This window comes from Triticum dicoccoides, chromosome 2B (genome assembly GCF_002162155.2).
Source record: "Triticum dicoccoides isolate Atlit2015 ecotype Zavitan chromosome 2B, WEW_v2.0, whole genome shotgun sequence".
NCBI lineage: Eukaryota > Viridiplantae > Streptophyta > Magnoliopsida > Poales > Poaceae > Triticum > Triticum dicoccoides.
In genome coordinates, this window is record NC_041383.1 from 501,094,485 (window position 1) to 501,112,893 (window position 18,409).

General features: G+C 46.2%; 1 protein-coding gene across 1 annotated transcript; it reads right to left on the bottom strand.

The window, feature by feature from the left end:
* Nucleotides 1-13,436: 13,436 nt before the first annotated feature.
* LOC119364479 (glutathione hydrolase 1-like) lies at nucleotides 13,437-18,243 on the bottom strand. The gene is made up of 7 exons (XM_037629956.1): nucleotides 18,128-18,243; nucleotides 17,711-18,036; nucleotides 15,735-16,250; nucleotides 15,058-15,290; nucleotides 14,191-14,455; nucleotides 13,957-14,094; nucleotides 13,437-13,822 (listed from the first exon to the last, which is right to left on the bottom strand). Exons 1-7 carry the CDS (start codon nucleotides 18,132-18,134, stop codon nucleotides 13,601-13,603), a joined length of 1,707 nt encoding a protein of 568 aa, XP_037485853.1. The 5' UTR covers nucleotides 18,135-18,243; the 3' UTR covers nucleotides 13,437-13,600.
* Nucleotides 18,244-18,409: the final 166 nt, after the last annotated feature.

Sequence of the window (18,409 nt, forward strand, 5' to 3'; positions counted from 1 at the left end):
TTCGAACTTCTCATGCCAGTCCTTAGGAGCTTGTTTAAGGCCATATAAAGAATTTAATAACTTGCACACCTTTCCTTCCTGACCAGGTACTACAAAACCATCTGGCTGATCCATGTAAATTTCCTCCTTCAACTCTCCATTGAGAAAAGCCGTCTTAATATTCATTTGATGAACGAGAAGACCATGTGAGGCAGCCAGTGATAGTAGCACCCAAATTGTGGTCAGTCTAGCCACGTGTGAGTAAGTATCAAAGAATTCTTTGCCTTCTTTCTGGGTATAACCCTTAGCCACAAGCCGTGCCTCTTACTTTTCAATCGTACCATTAGGTCTAAGCTTCTTCTTGAACACCCACTTACATCCTACAGGTTTATACCCATAAGGACGGTTAGTGATCTCCCAAGTTCCGTTAGCTAAGATGGAGTCCATCTCGCTATGAACAACTTCCTTCCAGTAGTCAACATCAGGAGATGCATAGGCTTCTGAAATAGTCATGGGTGTGTCATCCACAAGGTACACAATGAAATCATCACCAAACGACTTTGCAGTCCTCTGTCTCTTACTCCTCACAGGAGTTCCATTGTCACCCTCAACAGGATTCTCAACGTGTTCCATCGCAATGGTGGGTTCAGGAATTACAGCGAATTCCTCACTAGATGGAGTAGGTATCTCCTGATTTGATGGACTTGACATATCCTTCATAGGAAAGATGTCCTCAAAGAAAGTTGCATCATTAGACTCCATAATCGTGCCAACATGCATGTCGGATACCTCAGATTTTATTATAAAAAATATATAGCCAATGCTATGAAAAGCATATCCCAAAAGAGCACAATCCACGATTTTTGGTCTAAGCTTGCGCTTCTTGGGAATTGGTATATTGACTTTCGCCAAACAACCCCAAGAGCTTAGGTAAGAGAGTTTCAACCTTTTACTTTCCCATTCCTCAAATGGAGTCATGGTCTTATGCTTTGTGGGAACTCAGTTTAGGACATGACATGAAGTCATCAACGCCTCCCCCCACCATTCCTTGGAAAGACCCGATGTGTCTAACATGGCGTTAACCAAATCAGTTAGAGTTCAGTTCTTTATTTCGGCCACCACATTAGACTGAGGTGAGTAGGAGGCGTCCTCTCATGGATTATACCATGTTCCGCACAAAACAAATCAAATTCATTGGAAAAATACTCTCCACCACGATCGGGCCTTAGCCGTTTAATTTTCCGGTCAAGTTGGTTCTCCGCTTCAGCTTTATAGTTTTTGAAGAAAGTTAAAGCCTCATCTTTTGATTTCAGAAGATACACATAACAATATCTAGTGGAGTCGTCAATCAACGTCATGAAATATCTCGTTCCACCTTTTGTCAACACGCCATTCATCTCACAAAGATCAGAATGTCTAAGCTCTAGTGGCACCAAGTCTCTTGCCTCTGCAGTCTTATGGGACTTGTGAGGTTGCTTAGCTTGCACACATACTTGGCACTTGGAGCCTTTGACAGTAGGGATTTTTGGAATTAAATTCATATTGGCTAGCCGCATCATGCAACCAAAGTTAATATGACAAAGTCGTGAATGCCAAATATCGGACTCATTATTGTGGCAAACATTATTAATAACTTGTGATAGCATGGCTTATTAGGGATGATAGACTACTCATATCAATAAGGAATTCCTTCTTTTCCGGGAGCCCATTCGGAAAGAACTCCAAAGTTAAGCGTGCTCAGCTTGGGGTAATTTCACGATGGGTGACCGACCGGGAAGTTGCTCCTGGGTGCGCACGAGTGAGGACAAAGTGCACAGAAAAGACTAGTATTGATCTGGGAGGCCAGTCTAGATCCCGCTAGGAGTAACAACCACCGGCGGGTGTGTTCAGGGCATTACATAACTTTAGAGCAAATATCTGACAAAGATAGGCAGAACAAGCATCCGCACTCATAGCCTTTTCCAACAAATTGTCCACACTTAGAAATTACAACTTTATTGGACTCAAAAACCAACTTAAAACCATCTCGACATAAACGGGAACCACTGACAAGATTCTACGAGATTCTCATTGATGGACGACACTTGATGGATGTTCTTCAGACGCACAGTCTTCCCCGAAGTAAACTTCAGATCGACCGTACCGACACCTCGAACGATGGCATGTGACCCATTCCCCATCAGCACGGGAGAAGTCCCTGTGACCTGGTAAGAAGAAAACATGGAGGCGTCAGCACAAACATGTACATTGGCACCGGTGTCAATTAACCAATCAAGAGATTGAAATACTGAAAGGATGGTAGGAAGAATACCGTACACAGATTCCTTCATATCAGTATCACCGATGACAACATTAGCGGACTTGTCTCTCTTCTCATGTTCGCGCTCCTCAAAGCGGTTAGGAAACTTCGGAGCCCAGTGATTAGGATCACCACAGACATGGCAAAGTCCCTTTCCCTTCTTGTGAGAATCAAACTTGCCTTTGTCCTCAGTTTTGTTCTTGTTGTTTTTAAACTTGTTAGGCTGGAAGTTCTTCTTCTGCACCATGTGGGCGCTAGAAGCTCCCTCAGAAACTCGAGCACGTGTGTCTTTTGCTGTCGCCTTCTCTTCAATATCAAGAGTACCAATGAGATCTGAAATGGAAAACTCCTGCCTCTTGTGTTTCAGGGAAGTAGCAAAATTGTTCCACGAAGGTGGAAGCTTTGTAATGATGCCCCCGACAACAAATTTGTCCGGTAACACACACTTAAAGTACTCAAGTTCATTGGTGAGTGACTGTATCTCATGAGCCTGATGTACAATAGAGCACTCATCAATCATCTTGTAGTCATAGAATTGCTCCATGACGTACAACTCGCAGCCGGCGTCTGAGGCACCAAACTTGGCCTCAAGCGCAACCGACATGTCCTTGCCGTTGTCAAATGACATATACGAATCCACAATGAATCATCAAGAACACTCAGAAGAGCGCCTTTAAAGAGAGTATCGATCTTCTCAAAAGATTCCAGTTGTGATGGATTAAGATCACCCTCAGGCTTGCCCTTAGTGGCGTCATAGCAACACACGGTCTGAAACCAGTAGACTGCTCTCGTGCGCCACCTCTTATATTGCAACCTCTTAAAGGCAGGTGGCTTCAAATGCGCAGCAAAACCACTCGGAGTAAATTGCCGATAATCAGCTTTTTGGATTGTTGAATATATGAGCAAATTACTATGAGTTTTAATCTGAATAAACAGAAGATAAATCATGACAGCACTAGCAAAGATTAAACTAATCATGCGAACTGGCATATTAGATGAACATATCGCATCTAGGGCACATACTAGAAACATGAATTCTACTAGGATCTTGAACAAGAAGGATACAATCACATACGATGCAGCGGGAGCAGCACCGCCAGCGTTGATGTTGTCGCCCATGTCGTTGAGGATGAGGTTGTTGGGGAACGTAGCAGAAATTCAAAAAATTTCCTATAAGTCACCAAGATCTATCTATGGAGAGACTAGCAACTAGGGGAAGGAGAGTGCATCTACATACCCTTGTAGATCGCTAAGCGGAAGCGTTCAAGAGAACGGGGTTGAAGGAGTCGTACTCATCGTGATCCAAATCACCGGAGATCCTAGTGCCGAACGGACGGCACCTCCGCGTTCAACACACGTACAGCCCGGTGACGTCTCCCATGCCTTGATCCAACAAGGAGAGAGGGAGAGGTTGAGGAAGACTCCATCTAGCAGCAGCACAACGGCGTGGTGCTGATGGAGGAGCATGGTGATCCAGCAGGGCTTCGCCATGCACCGCGAGATATGAGGAGAAAGAGAGGTAGGGCTGCGCCAACAAGAGAAGAAACTTGCGTGTTGGGCTGCTCCTATGCCTCCACTATATATAGGGGGAGAGGGGGCTGCCCCCACCTAGGTTTCCACCCCTAGGGCGGCGGCCAGCCCTAGATCCCATCTAGGGGGGCGGCCAAGGGGGGGAGAGGGGGAAACTTGCCCCCCCAGCAAGGTGGGGCGCCCCCTCCCCAAACCCTAGGCGCCTTGGGCCCTTGTGTGTGTGTGGGGGGGGGGGGCGCACGAGCCCACCTGGGGCTGGTCCCTTCCCACACTTGGCCCATGCAGCCCTCCGAGGATGGTGGCCCCACTTGGTGGACCCCCGGGACCCTCCCGGTGGTCCCGGTACGTTACCGATAAAACCCGAAACTTTTTCGGTCTAAAACAGGACTTCCCATATATAAATCTTTACCTCCGGACCATTCCGGAACTCCTCGTGACGTCCGGGATCTCATCCGGGACTACAAACAACATTCAGTAACCACATACAAACATCTTTTATAACCCTAGCGTCATCGAACCTTAAGTGTGTAGACCCTACGGGTTCGGGAACCATGCAGACATGACCGAGACGTTCTCCGGTCAATAACCAACAGCGGGATCTGGATACCCATGTTGGTTCCCACATGTTCCACGATGATCTCATCGGATGAACCACGTTGTCAAGGACTCAATCGATCCCGTATACAATTCCCTTTGTCTAGCAGTATTGTACTTGCCCGAGATTCGATCATCGGTATCCCGATACCTTGTTCAATCTCGTTATCGGCAAGTCTCTTTACTCGTTCCGTAACACATCATCCCGTGATCAACCCCTTGGTCACATTGTGCACATTATGATGATGTCCTACCGAGTGGGCCCAGAGATACCTCTCCGTTTACCGGAGTGACAAATCCCAGTCTCGATTCGTGCCAACCCAACAGACACTTTCGGAGATACCTGTAGTGCACCTTTATAGCCACCCAGTTACGTTGTGACGTTTGGTGCACCCAAAGCATTCCTACGGTATCCGGGAGTTGCACAATCTCATGGTCTAAGGAAATGATACTTGACATTAGAAAAGCTTTAGCATACGAACTACGATCTTTGTGCTAGGCTTAGGATTGGGTCTTGTCCATCACATCATTCTCCAAATGATGTGATCCCGTTATCAACGACATCCAATGTCCATGGTTAGGAAACCGTAACCATCTATCAATCAACGAGGTAGTCAACTAGAGGCTTACTAGGGACATGGTGTTGTCTATGTACCCACACATGTATCTGAGTTTCCTATCAATACAATTATAGCATGGATAATAAACGATTATCGTGAAAAAGGAAATATAATAATAACTAATTTATTATTGCCTCTAGGGCATATTTCCAACAGTCTCCCACTTGCACTAGAGTCAATAATCTAGTTCACATTGCCATGTGATTAACACTCACAAGTCACATCGCCATGTGAGCAACATCCAAAGACTTTACTAGTGTCACTAAACTAGTTCACATCATCATGTGATTAAGACTCAATGAGTTCTTGGGTTTGATCATGTTTTGCATGTGAGAGAGGTTTTAGTCAATGGATCTGTAACATTCAGATCCGTATGTACTTCACAAATCTCTAGGTCATATTATAAATGCTGCTTCCGCGCTCCACTTGGAGCTATTCCAAATGGTTGCTCCACTATACGTATCCGGTTTGCTACTCAGAGTCATTCGGATAGGTGTTAAAGCTTGCATTGATGTAACCCTTTACGTCGAACTCTTTGTCACCTCCATAATCAAGAAACATATCCTTATTCCTCTAAGGATAATTTTGACCGCTATATGGTGATCCACTCCTTGATCACCTTTGTACCCTCTTGCCAGATATGTAGCAAGGCACACATTAGGTGCGGTACACATCATAGCATATTGTAGAGCCTACGTCTAAAGCATAGGGGACGACCTTCGTCCTTTCTCTCTTTTCTGCCGTGGTCGAGCTTTAACTCTTAACTTCATACCTTACAACTCAGGCAAGAACTCCTTCTTTGACTGATCCATCTTGAACACCTTCAAGATCATGTCAAGGTACGTGCTCATTTGAAAGTATTATTAAGCATTTTGATCTATCTTATAGATCTTGACGCTTATTGTTCAAGTAGCCTAATCCAGGTTTTCCATTGAAAAACACTTTTCAAATAACCCTATATGCTTTCTAGAAATTCTACATTATTTTTGATCAACAATATGTTTACAACATATACTTATCAAAAATTCTATAGTGCTCCCACTCACTTCTTTGGAAATACAAGTTTCTCATAAACTTTGTATAAATCCAAAATCTTTGATCATCTCATCAAAGCGTACGTTCCAACTCCGAGATGCTTACTCCAGTCCTTAGAAGGATCGCTAGAGCTAGCATACCTTTTAGTGTCCTTAGGATCGACAAAACCTTTCTGATTGTATCGCATACAACCTTTCCTTACGAAAACTGTAAGGAAACTCGTTTTGACATCCATCTGCCAGATTTCATAAATGCAGCTTGTGCTAACATGATTCCGACGGACTTTAAGCATCGCTACAGATGAGAAAATCTCATCGTAGTCAACTCCTTGAACTTGTGATAAACTCTTCGCCACAAGTCGAGCTTCATAGATGGTGACATTACCATCCATGTCCGTCTTCTTCTTAAAGATCCATTTATCTCAATGGCTTGCCGATCATTGGGCAAGTCCACCAAAGTCCATGCTTTGTTCTGATACATGGATCCTATCTCGGATTTCATGGCTTCTAACCATTTGTCGGAATTTGGGCCCACCATCACTTCTCCATAGCTCGTAGGTTCATTGTTGTCTAGCAACATGACCTTCAAGACAGGATTACTGTACCACTCTGAAGCAGTACGCATCCTTGTCACCCTACGAGGTACGGTAGTGACTTGATCCGAAGTTTCATGATCACTATCATAAGCTTCTACTTCAATTGGTGTAGGTGCCACAGGAACAACTTCCTGTGCCCTGCTACACACTAGTTGTAGTGACGGTTTAATAACCATATCAAGTCTCCACCATCCTCCCACTCAACTTTTCGAGACAAACTTTTCCTCGAAAAAGGACCCGATTCAAGAAACAATCCCTATTGCTTTCGGATCTGAATTAGGAGGTATACCCAACTGTTTTGGTGTCCTATGAAGATGCATTTTATCCGCTTTGGGTTCGAGCTTATCAACCTGAAACTTTTTAACATAAGCGTCGCAGCCCCAAACTTTTAAGAAACGACAACTTAAGTTTCTCCAAACCATAGTTGAAACGGTGTCATCTCAACGGAATCACGTGGTGCCCTATTAAAGTGAGTGCGTTGTCTCTAATGCCTAACCCATGAACGGTATTGGTAATTCAATAAGAGACATCATGGTGCGCACCATATCCAATAGGGTGCAACTATGATGTTCAGACACACCATCACACTATGGTGTTCCAGGCGGTATTAGTTGTGAAACGATTTCCACAATGTCTCAATTGTATGCCAAACTCATAACTCAGATACTCATCTCTATGATCAATTATAGACATTTTATCCTCTTGTCACGACGATCTTCAACTTCACTCTGAAATTACTTGAACCATTCAATAATTCAGACTTGCGTTTCATCAAGTAAATATACTCAACATCTACTCGAATCATCTGTGAAGTAAGAACATAACGATATTCACTGCATGCCTCAGTACTCATTGGACTGCACACATCAAAATGTGTTACTTCCGACGAGTTGCTATCTTGTTCCATCTTACTGAAAAACGAGGCTTTTCAGTCAGCTTGCCCATGTGGTATGATTTGCATATCTCAAGTGATTCAAAATCAAGTGAGTCCAAACGATCCATCTGCATGGAGTTTCTTCATGCGTATACACCAATAGACATGGTTCGCATGTCTCAAACTTTTCAAAAACGAGTGAGTCCAAAGATCCATCAACATGGAGCTTCTTCATGCGTTTTATACCAATATGACTTACATGGCAGTGCCACAAGTAAGTGGTACTATCATTACTATCTTATATCTTTTGGCATGAAAATGTGTATCACTACGATCGAGATTCAATAAACCATTCCTTTAGGTGCAAGACCATTGAAGGTATTATTCAAATAAATAGAGTAACCATTATTCTCCTTAAATGAATAACCGTATTGCGATAGACATAATCCAATTATGTCTATGCTCAACACAAACACCAAATGACAATTATTCAGGTTTAATACTAATCTTGATGGTAGAGGGAGCGTGCGATGTTTGATCACATCAAACTTGGAAACACTTCCAACACATATCGTCAGCTCACCTTTAGCTAGTCTCCGTTTATTCCGTAGCTCTTTTATTTTGAGTTACTAACACTTAGCAACCAAACCGGTATCTTAATACCCTGGTGCTACTAGGAGTACTAATAAAGTACACATTAGCATAATGTATATCCAATATACTAACACTTAGTCTCCGTTTATTCCGTAGCTCTTTCATTTTGAGTTACTAACACTTAGCAACCGAACCGGTATCTTAATACCCTGGTGCTACTAGGAGTACTAGTAAAGTACACATTAGCATAATGTATATCCAATATACTTCTATCGACCTTTCCAGCCTTCTCATCTACCAAGTATCTAGGGTAATTCTGCTCCGGTGGTTGTTCCCCTTATTACAGAAGCACTTAGTCTCGGGTTTGGGTTCAACCTTGGGTTTCTTCACTAGAGCAGCAGCTGATTTGCCGTTTCATGAAGTATCCCTTCTTGCCCTTGCCCTTCTTGAAACTAGTGGTTTCACCAACCATCAACAATTGATGCTCCTTCTTGATTTCTACTTTCACGGTGTCAAACATCGCGAATACCTCAAGGATCATCATATCTATCCCTGATATGTTATAGTTCATCACGAAGCTCTAGCAGCTTGGTGGCAATGGCTTTGGAGAAACATCACTATCTCATCTGGAAGATCAACTCCCACTCGATTCAAGTGATTTTTTGCACTCAGACAATCTGAGCACAAGCTTAATGATTGAGCTTTTCTCCCTTAGTTTGCAGGCTAAGAAAATCGTCGGAGGTCTTATACCTCTTGATGTGGGCACGAGCCTGAAATCCCAATTTCAGCCCTCGAAACATCTCATATGTTCCGCGATGTTTCGAAAACGTCTTTGGTGCCTCTACTCTAAACCATTTAACTAAACTATCACGTAGTTATCAAAACATGTATGTCCGATGTTCGCAACATCCACAGACGACGTTTGGGGTTCAGCACACTGAGCGGTGCATTAAGGACATAAGCTTTCTACTGTCCGCATAATCGCTACTGTCAACTTTCAACTATGTTTTCTCTAGGAACATATCTAAAACAGTAGAACTAAAACGCGAGCTTACGACATAATTTGCAAAGATCTTTTGACTATGTTCAGGATAATTAAGTTCATCTTATGAACTCCCACTCAGATAGACATCCCTCTAGTCATCTAAGTGATTACATGATCCGAGTCAACTAGACCGTGTTCGATCATCGCGTGAGACGGACTAGTCATCATCGGTGAACATCTTCATGTTGATCGTATCTACTATACGACTCATGCTCGACCTTTAGGTCTCTTGTGTTCCGAGGCCATGTCTGTACATGCTAGGCTCGTCAAGTCAACCTAAGTGTTTCGCGTGTGTAAATCTGGCTTACACCCGTTGTATGTGAACGTAAGAATCTATCACACCCGATCATCACGTGGTGCTTCAAAACGACGAACTTTCGCAACGGTGCATAGTTAGGGGGAACACTTTCTTGAAATTTTAATGAGGGATCATCTTATTTACTACCGGCGTTCTAAGCAAATAAGATGCATAAACATGATAAACATCACATGCAATCAAAAAGTGACATGATATGGCCAATATCATTTTGCTCCTTTTGATCTCCATCTTCGGGGCTCCATGATCATCATCGTCACCGGCATGACATCATGATCTCCATCATCATGATCTCCATCATCGTGTCTCCATGAAGTTGTCTCGCCAACTTATTACTTCTACTACTATGGCTGCCGGTTAGCAATAAAGTAAAGTAATTACATGGCGTTGTTCAATGACACGCAGGTCATACAATAAATAAAGATAACTCCTATGGCTCCTGCCGGTTGTCATACTCATCGACATGTAAGTCGTGATTCCTATTACAAGAACATGACCAATCTCATACATCACATATCATTCATCACATTCTTCTTGGCCATATCACATCACATAGCATACCCTGCAAAAACAAGTTAGACGTCCTCTAATTGTTGTTTGCATGTTTTACGTGGCTGCTATGGGTTTCTAGCAAGAACGTTTCTTACATACGCAAAACCACAATGTGATATGCCAATTGCTATTTACCCTTCATAAGGACCCTTTTCATGGAATCCGTTCCGACTAAAGTGGGAGAGACTGGCACCCGCTAGCCACCTTATGCACCAAGTGCATGTTAGTCGGTGGAACCTGTCTCACGTAAGTGTACGTGTAAGATTGGTCCGGACCGCTTCATCCCACAATACCGTCGAAACAAGATTGGACTAGTAACGGTAAGCATATTGAACAAAATCAACGCCCACAACTACTTTGTGTTCTACTCGTGCAAAGAATCTACGCAATAGACCTAGCTCATGATGCCACTGTTGGGGAACATAGCAGAAATTCAAAATTTTTCCTACGAGTCACCAAGATCTATCTATGGAGAGACTAGCAACGAGGGGAAGGAGAGTGCATCTACATACCCTTGTAGATCGCTAAGCGGAAGCGTTCAAGAGAACGGGGTTGAAGGAGTCGTACTCGTCGTGATCCAAATCACCGGAGATCCTACTGCCGAACGGACGGCACCTCCGCGTTCAACACACGTACAGCCCGGTGATGTCTCCCATGCCTTGATCCAGCAAGGAGAGAGGGAGAGGTTGAGGAAGACTCCATCCAGCAGCAACACAATGGCGTGGTGCTGATGGAGGAGCATGGTGATCCAGCAGGGCTTCGCCAAGCACCGCGAGATATGAGGAGAAAGAGAGGTAGGGCTGCGCCAACAAGAGAAGAAACTTGCATGTTGGGCTGCTCCTATGCCTCCACTATATATAGGGGGAGAGGGGGCTGCGCCCCCACCTAGGTTTCCACCCCTAGGGGCGGCGGCCAGCCCTAGATCCCATCTAGGGGGGCGGCCAAGGGGGGGAGAGGGGGAAACTTGCCCCCCAGCAAGGTGGGGCGCCCCCTCCCCAAACCCTAGGCGCCTTGGGCCCTTGTGTGTGTGTGGAGGGGGGCGCACGAGCCCACCTGGGGCTGGTCCCCTCCCACACTTGGCCCATGCAGCCCTCCGGGGATGGTGGCCCCACTTGGTGGACCCCCGGGACCCTCCCGGTGGTCCCGGTACGTTACCGATAAAACCCGAAACTTTTTCGGTGACCAAAACAAGACTTTCCATATATAAATCTTTACCTCCGGACCATTCCGGAACTCCTCGTGACGTCTGGGATCTCATCCGGGACTCCGAACAACATTCGGTAACCACATACAAACTTCCTTTATAACCCTAGCGTCATCGAACCTTAAGTGTGTAGACCCTACGGGTTCGGGAACCATGCAGACATGACCGAGACGTTCTCCGGTCAATAACCAACAGCGGGATCTGGATACCCATGTTGGTTCCCACATGTTCCACGATGATCTCATCGGATGAACCACGATGTCAAGGACTCAATCGATCCCGTATACAATTCCCTTTGTCTAGCGGTATTGTACTTGCCCGAGATTCGATCATCGGTATCCCGATACCTTGTTCAATCTCGTTACCGGCAAGTCTCTTTACTCGTTCCGTAACACATCATCCCGTGATCAACCCCTTGGTCACATTGTGCACATTATGATGATGTCCTACCGAGTGGGCCCAGAGATACCTCTCCGTTTACCGGAGTGACAAATCCCAGTCTCGATTCGTGCCAACCCAACAGACACTTTCGGAGATACCTGTAGTGCACCTTTATAGCCACCCAGTTACGTTGTGACGTTTGGTGCACCCAAAGAATTCCTATGGTATCTGGGAGTTGCACAATCTCATGGTCTAAGGAAATGATACTTGACATTAGAAAAGCTTTAGCATACGAACTACGATCTTTGTGCTAGGCTTAGAATTGGGTCTTGTCCATCACATCATTCTCCAAATGATGTGATTCCGTTATCAACGACATCCAATGTCCATGGTTAGGAAACCGTAACCATCTATCGATCAACGAGCTGGTCAACTAGAGGCTTACTAGGGACATGGTGTTGTCTATGTACCCACACATGTATCTGAGTTTCCTATCAATACAATTATAGCATGGATAATAAACGATTATCGTGAAAAAGGAAATATAATAATAAGTAATTTTTTATTGCCTCTAGGGCATATTTCCAACAGAGGTTGCCGAGGTTGGGGAAGAAGTTGTCGTTGGCAAAGTCGTCGCTACCAGCAGTCACGCGAGTGTGGTCCCCAAAAACCTGATCGCCCCTCTCCCGTACAGGATCACGAGAGACGGGGTTTCGGAGGCCTGCTGTCCCTTCTCGCGGTGCACGCCGAAAGGAGGGATGGAGAAGACTTGCGTGGCGGCGCAATGATCTGGAACGGTGGTGCGAAACCATACGAAGCGGTCGCGGCTAGGGTAGACGTCTGCCTGACTATATAGTGTGGGCCGGGTAGGTCGTGGGAGTAAACCCCACGCCTGAGTCGTCGCGATCCAAAAGAATCGGAAACGGTTCAGTAATTAATTTGTCCGTTAATTATTAATTAATGACTCATTAATTTTCCTGAGCAACAAAAATATAGATAACGTTCATAGCTCTGTCCTCGGCTCAATCCCGCGGCGTGGCGCGGCCGGGCGAGCGAGGAGGAGGAGCACGTGTGTAGGTCTCCTCTTCTAATGCCCATACAAATGGTAGAAGATCTTACCTTATAAAAAAGTGCAACTCCCTCTCAACTTTTGGGGTGGGACTAAATTTTAGTCTCACTCACACCACACACATATGTGCATCAATGGGCCAAGAGAATTTCAGAATTTTAGTTGGGCTTTGGGCTAAAAGTCTACTAACAATTTCCAACAGCCACGGCCACGACGGCGGTTTCTGAGTGCGTTAGCATACTCAGCTTCACAATGGCTTGATCAGGGTTGAGGGCTCCTTCGATTCCATAGGGTGCATGAGATGAGCATAGCTCAGAGCCCTTTTATGCATCAGATGAGCATAGCCCATGTGAGCTCATGCACCCTACCAAACAAGTAAAAGTGGGTCGGATTGAGAACTTTTACCCTCATGCACCCTTCATGCACCCTACCAAACACACCCTTATTGTTCATCTTTTGCTTGCTTGGAGTTGTTGGGGTGGTGTGGCTGATTCTCAACATCTTCGTATCAGACGCTGCTTCGGTGCCTTAAGGCACGTGCCTTTGGGCCTATGACAGGTGGACCTAACAGGTGACTGGCCCATCTGTCATAGACCCAAAGGTAGGTGCCTTTAAGGCACCGAAGCTCAGTCCCTTTGTATCTTGTTTTTAGGTGTGTGCGTGCGATTGTGGCGGCATGTCGTTTGCATAGGATTGTATGTTGATTGTTGCTTTATTTATATATAAAGTGAGGTGAAATTTTTTTCCGATACTGAAGCGCGCGTATTTATTTGACAGGATGACGTGGTGCCTTTTTTTTATTCCAATCCATGAACAAATACAAGAATCACGCGTGTATCTTGAGCTGATGACAGCTAGAGACTGGAGAGGCTGCCCGTCGAATGAACCCGTACACGCCGTCCAGCCATGAAGTTCAGTACCCCGCCGGGACGCCGCCTTTCCTCGGATCGCTCACGGCGGTCAGGTCCCCGCGGCCCTCGACGTTGTGCACCACGAGCTGGCTTATGGTTCCCCCGGCGAGCGGCTTCAGGGCGTGGCCCTTCTTCAGCAGGTCGCCTCTCGTCGCGGCGTCCAGCAAGAATACGTCGCCGGTCACCGTCGTCCAGTTCTCGTACTGAACCTCGTTCGGGATCAGCTGCAACCATTGTCCAATGGCAAGCAACCAAATCGTCAGAGTTGTGGGATGGGATGGTCGTTCGAGCTTGCATTTGTGTATATATAGTTGATGAAACGAAGAGAACAAGAAATAGTTTCGATCAAGAATGGGACCTGGTGATAAACTCGCGGCGCCATGACAGAGGATAACGGATCCATGTTCTTAGCGAAGTGGTTGAGTAGCACCTCGATCGTCCCGGCAGGGATCATGCTCCCGCCGCTGGCGCCCACCGCGGCCTTCAGCTTCCCATCCTGCCACACACACAGCACGAAAACAATCAGAACCTTGAGCGAAAACTGCAGCCTCTTCAGAAAATTCACATCTTCATGGCGGCCAACGAATCTAACCTTGAGAACGATGGTTGGACACATGGAGGAGAGGGGGCGCTTCAGAGGGGCCACGAAGTTGTTGGGAGCCGGCGGCGGAGTGTTCGCGGTGGTGTTCGCCGGCATGGAGAAGTCGTCCATCTCATTGTTGAGCAGAACGCCTGTGCTCGGGGACAGGATCAGGGATCCGAAGTAGGCGTTGACAGTGCTCGTCATCGAGACGGCGTTCCTCTCGCCGTCCACGATGGATAGGTGGCTGGTCCCGTGGTCCTGAAGGATGTTCCACCTGAAATATGCAAGTTGGTCAGGCAGGATTAATTGGTAGGGCAGCTCGCACTGAACCAGGAAAGATGGCACTGCTTCATGATGTAGTGCACTGAGAAGTTCAGGTTCATGGTATCATCCAAGATGGTCAGGTGATTTTCGTCCAGTATTTTTTTTACCGATAAAGGTTGAAGATATCATATATCCTGCAGGAATTAAATGCTACTAACCATATAAAGTTGATGGTGTCACCACAAAATAGTTCGGGCAGAAAAGGCTTTTAGGTGTTGAGATTTCCTTCAGGTTACAGAACCTGAAACTCTGGTTAAAAGCGTACAACCGTGTTTCTTGCGACTGGGGATATATCTAAAAGGTTTAGTTAGCAATAGAAAGGTAACAAATTCACATGCAAATGACAGTTCTCTGAAACATTCGAATCATGAAAAGAAAAAATATGTTTCCAAAATTTGAACTGCAGTTAAATCTATTGTCGTTCTTTCCCAAAAAGTACAGTAACACGGCCATAGCTCATTGATGTCCACCCTTTATCGAGAAAAAAGGCTCATTGATGTAGTTTCATTTGAATAAGTAGTAGAATATGGTTTTGGAAGCAGGTTTCTTTACCTTCCACCATAATGTTGAGGTGAAAATGTCATATTATCGTAAATCGTTCTCTTCAGCTCAGCAGCAAACTTGGGAGAGAGCATGTCGGAAACAACCGCACCAACATCAACAAAGTCAGGATCTCCAAGATTCATCTTTACTGCCATGTAATGCTTCAAGGATTCAACAAGGCGATGAATCCCAAGAGAGCCGGAAATACCAGAAACTCCATACTGAGCCAGGATGTTCAAAACCTGTTCATCGAGTAAAAAGTAAAAACGGATATCAAGAAATAATATGCACACAGAAACTGTCACCATCAGAACGTTAGATTTTTCTTCCAAAAGTGTGATGACACCACTTGACCTGAATGCAACTCTTGTGGTTATCTCTCACCGAAAGAGTACTTGTCTCGTGTTGAATAAATATCTCACTAAAGGACTTCACATCCTTCAGATGTGAAGTCTTCACATTTATATCAATCTTATCCAGAACCATATTCTTAAGCACAACGCATATCTTTTCGATGAAACCTTTGACAAAAAATAGCTACTCTAGTTGACTATTCAGAAAAAAGAAGAAACAACCAATATCACTGTCCATCATCAAAACAACATATAGCAAAAGTGCATGAAATTCCAAGCAAAAAATTTCTGTGTACTGAAAAAGAAAAACACTAAACAGGATAGAGAACTTACCAGCATGAGACCCGCACCGCCGGCAGAAGGAGGAGGCATGCTGAGCACAGTAAGCCCCATGACACTCTGCGAAAGCGGCCGGCGCACCTTGACCTGATACTTCTCCAGATCCTCCTTGGTCATGATCCCTCCGGCCTCCTTCACGTCCTTCACCAGCAGGTCCGCCACCGGGCCACTGTAGAACGCGGCCGGCCCTCTCTCCGCGACGGCCTCGAGCGTCCTCGCGAGCTTGCCGTTGCGGCACACGTCGCCGACCTTGAGGATCTCCCCGTTGGAGGCGTACACGGCCCGCATCCCGGCGTTGCCGAGGATGCCGGCTTCGGTCGCTTTCATCTGCATGTGGAGGTACGGCGACACCGTGAACGCCCAGGCGAGCTTCGCGGCCGGCATCACCAGTTCCTTCCATGGGAGCTTGCCGTGGCGCTTCCATGCCTCGTAGAGGCCCGCGATTTCACCCGGGACTCCGATGGAGAGCGCGCCCCTGGCTTTCAGCGTGTCATTGCCGCCGTACATGTCCTGAATGTACAATTAAGATCGGTAGTGTTCATAATTCACTCTTTTTTTCTTTACGTACAGGAGCAATTGTTCTTGCCAAATCCCGAACGGTAAATGGGCAAGAAGACTCTTAGATTTAAGACCTGACCATATAATCAAGTTCAGGACTCGAGAGTACTCCCTCCGTTCCAAAATAGATGACTCAACTTTGTACTAACTTTAGTATAAAGTTAGTACAAAGTTGAGTCATCTATTTTGGAACGGAGGGAGTAGCAATTAGTTCTCGGTTTTATGTTTCAAATGGGACAGCAAGTTTAGATGTGTGCATCCTATCTGGCCTCTGATGTTACCCATTATGATTTGTATCCATTTTATGCTACATTTGAAGCTAATAAAAGTATCATTTATCTGAAAAATTAGAGAACAAGTCCTGGCATTTCGTGTAGACTGGTAACGGGTTAGATAGAATGTAACGGTCAAGTGGGGCAACAGCAAGCTAACAACTGGCAGGCACATGGAATTGCGGATCATGTTCCTGTACATTACCGCACTAGTGCACTGACAAAAAAGAAGCGGCCGAAGCACTGAACGGGACGTGGTTGGTCGCATCGTAGCATCAGTTTGCACGCCGGCCGGCCGAACGCGGATTCGTTTCGGCTTTCCCAGTCCGTGCTGCAACTGGCGGCCCAGAGATGCAAGTGGGCGCGGTGATAGCGTGGGGCGCCTCCTCTCCACTGGTTAAACACACGGACGCGCGGCATTGAACATGGCGCCACTATGTAGCTTAGCCTCCACGCGTATGGCCCTCGACCACGCCGATCAGTCACCGTCCTCCCTTTGTTCTTCCCGTCACTCCAAGGTAGTATTAGCAGTGTAGTACGACCCAACACAAGCGACAGCAAGTGTGTGTGTGTGCGCGCGCGTGTAATTACGTATGCGCACATGCATAGCCCTGAATTAGCATTGATAAATATTTGTTTTCAAAAAATGAAACATTGATCAATATTCAATACTCTACAGTAGGGAGTAGGAATCGAGCAGCTAGGGCCTAGGGGGGGACGCTGTCTCTCATCTCTCCCATGCATGTCATGTCCATGTTCTCCGCCAGTTGTAACGGAATAGTATAAGAGATCCAGACAGGCACGCCAACCATGTGGATTAACCACCCAGTAGGTGTGTGTCTGGTTATACTATATGTTTTTAGTTTGATAGTAGTATTCCATTGGTTAGATGATATTCATTTTCCTCGGATAGGTTTGATGATACGGTTGTCAGTAAGTTTGAAAATTTTGGTGTGGAAGTTTGGTAGGCGCCCTACACAGCGCAAAAAGATTTCGGCTCAATCAGCAAATTTGCATTGTAGTCAGTCTCAAATCATATGGTTGAACGAATAAAGTAACGGAATAAAGTAAGGAAACACACAAGCATCCACAAGTCTTTGAGTAGACTACGGCAAAGAGACGACTCTTCCAATCACTCACCTTTGTGGCGGCCAGCGGCGCGGTCTCACGGGAGTCGTAGATGACGGCCGTGCCGTCGGCGAGCCTGACCAGCATGAACGCGCCCCCGCCGATGCCGCTGGACGCGGGGCTGACCACGCCGAGGCAGAGCGACGTGGCGACGGCGGCGTCCACGGCGGTGCCGCCACAGCGGAGCGCGTCACGCCCGATCCTGGAGCACCGCTCGTCGTCGGCCGCCACGGCGCCGTGCGGCGAGGTCACAACCTCCCTGCGTGCAGCCTCCGCCGCCGCTCCGGCGGCAAGGAAGAGAAGGACGAGCGCGGTCGCCGACCATCGTAGGCGTCCAGCTGCTCGAGGTGAGAAAGAAAAAGGAGTCACTTAGCGCACAGTGATACATTTGCGCGCACGACGGAGGGAAGAGAGCGAACGGAGTCTAACGGGCCATCGGCAGGCGCGGGAGGGAGCAGAACACTGAACACACGAAAGACCGCGTGGAAGAATCTGACCGGCGAGCTGGACGAGTCGATCGGGTCTGAGAAGCCCACACGGCAAGGTTTTATATACAAGTTCTCTAAAAAAAAGGCTTTATATACAAGCCAAACGGATCTGCTTCTCATCTAGCTATACGTCTTACGTTGAGATTCAGGCCGATATTTGTTCTTTTTCCTTTCCCTTATTATGTTTGATTGAGTTAATAGATGAGACTTAGTCTTGTGGCAC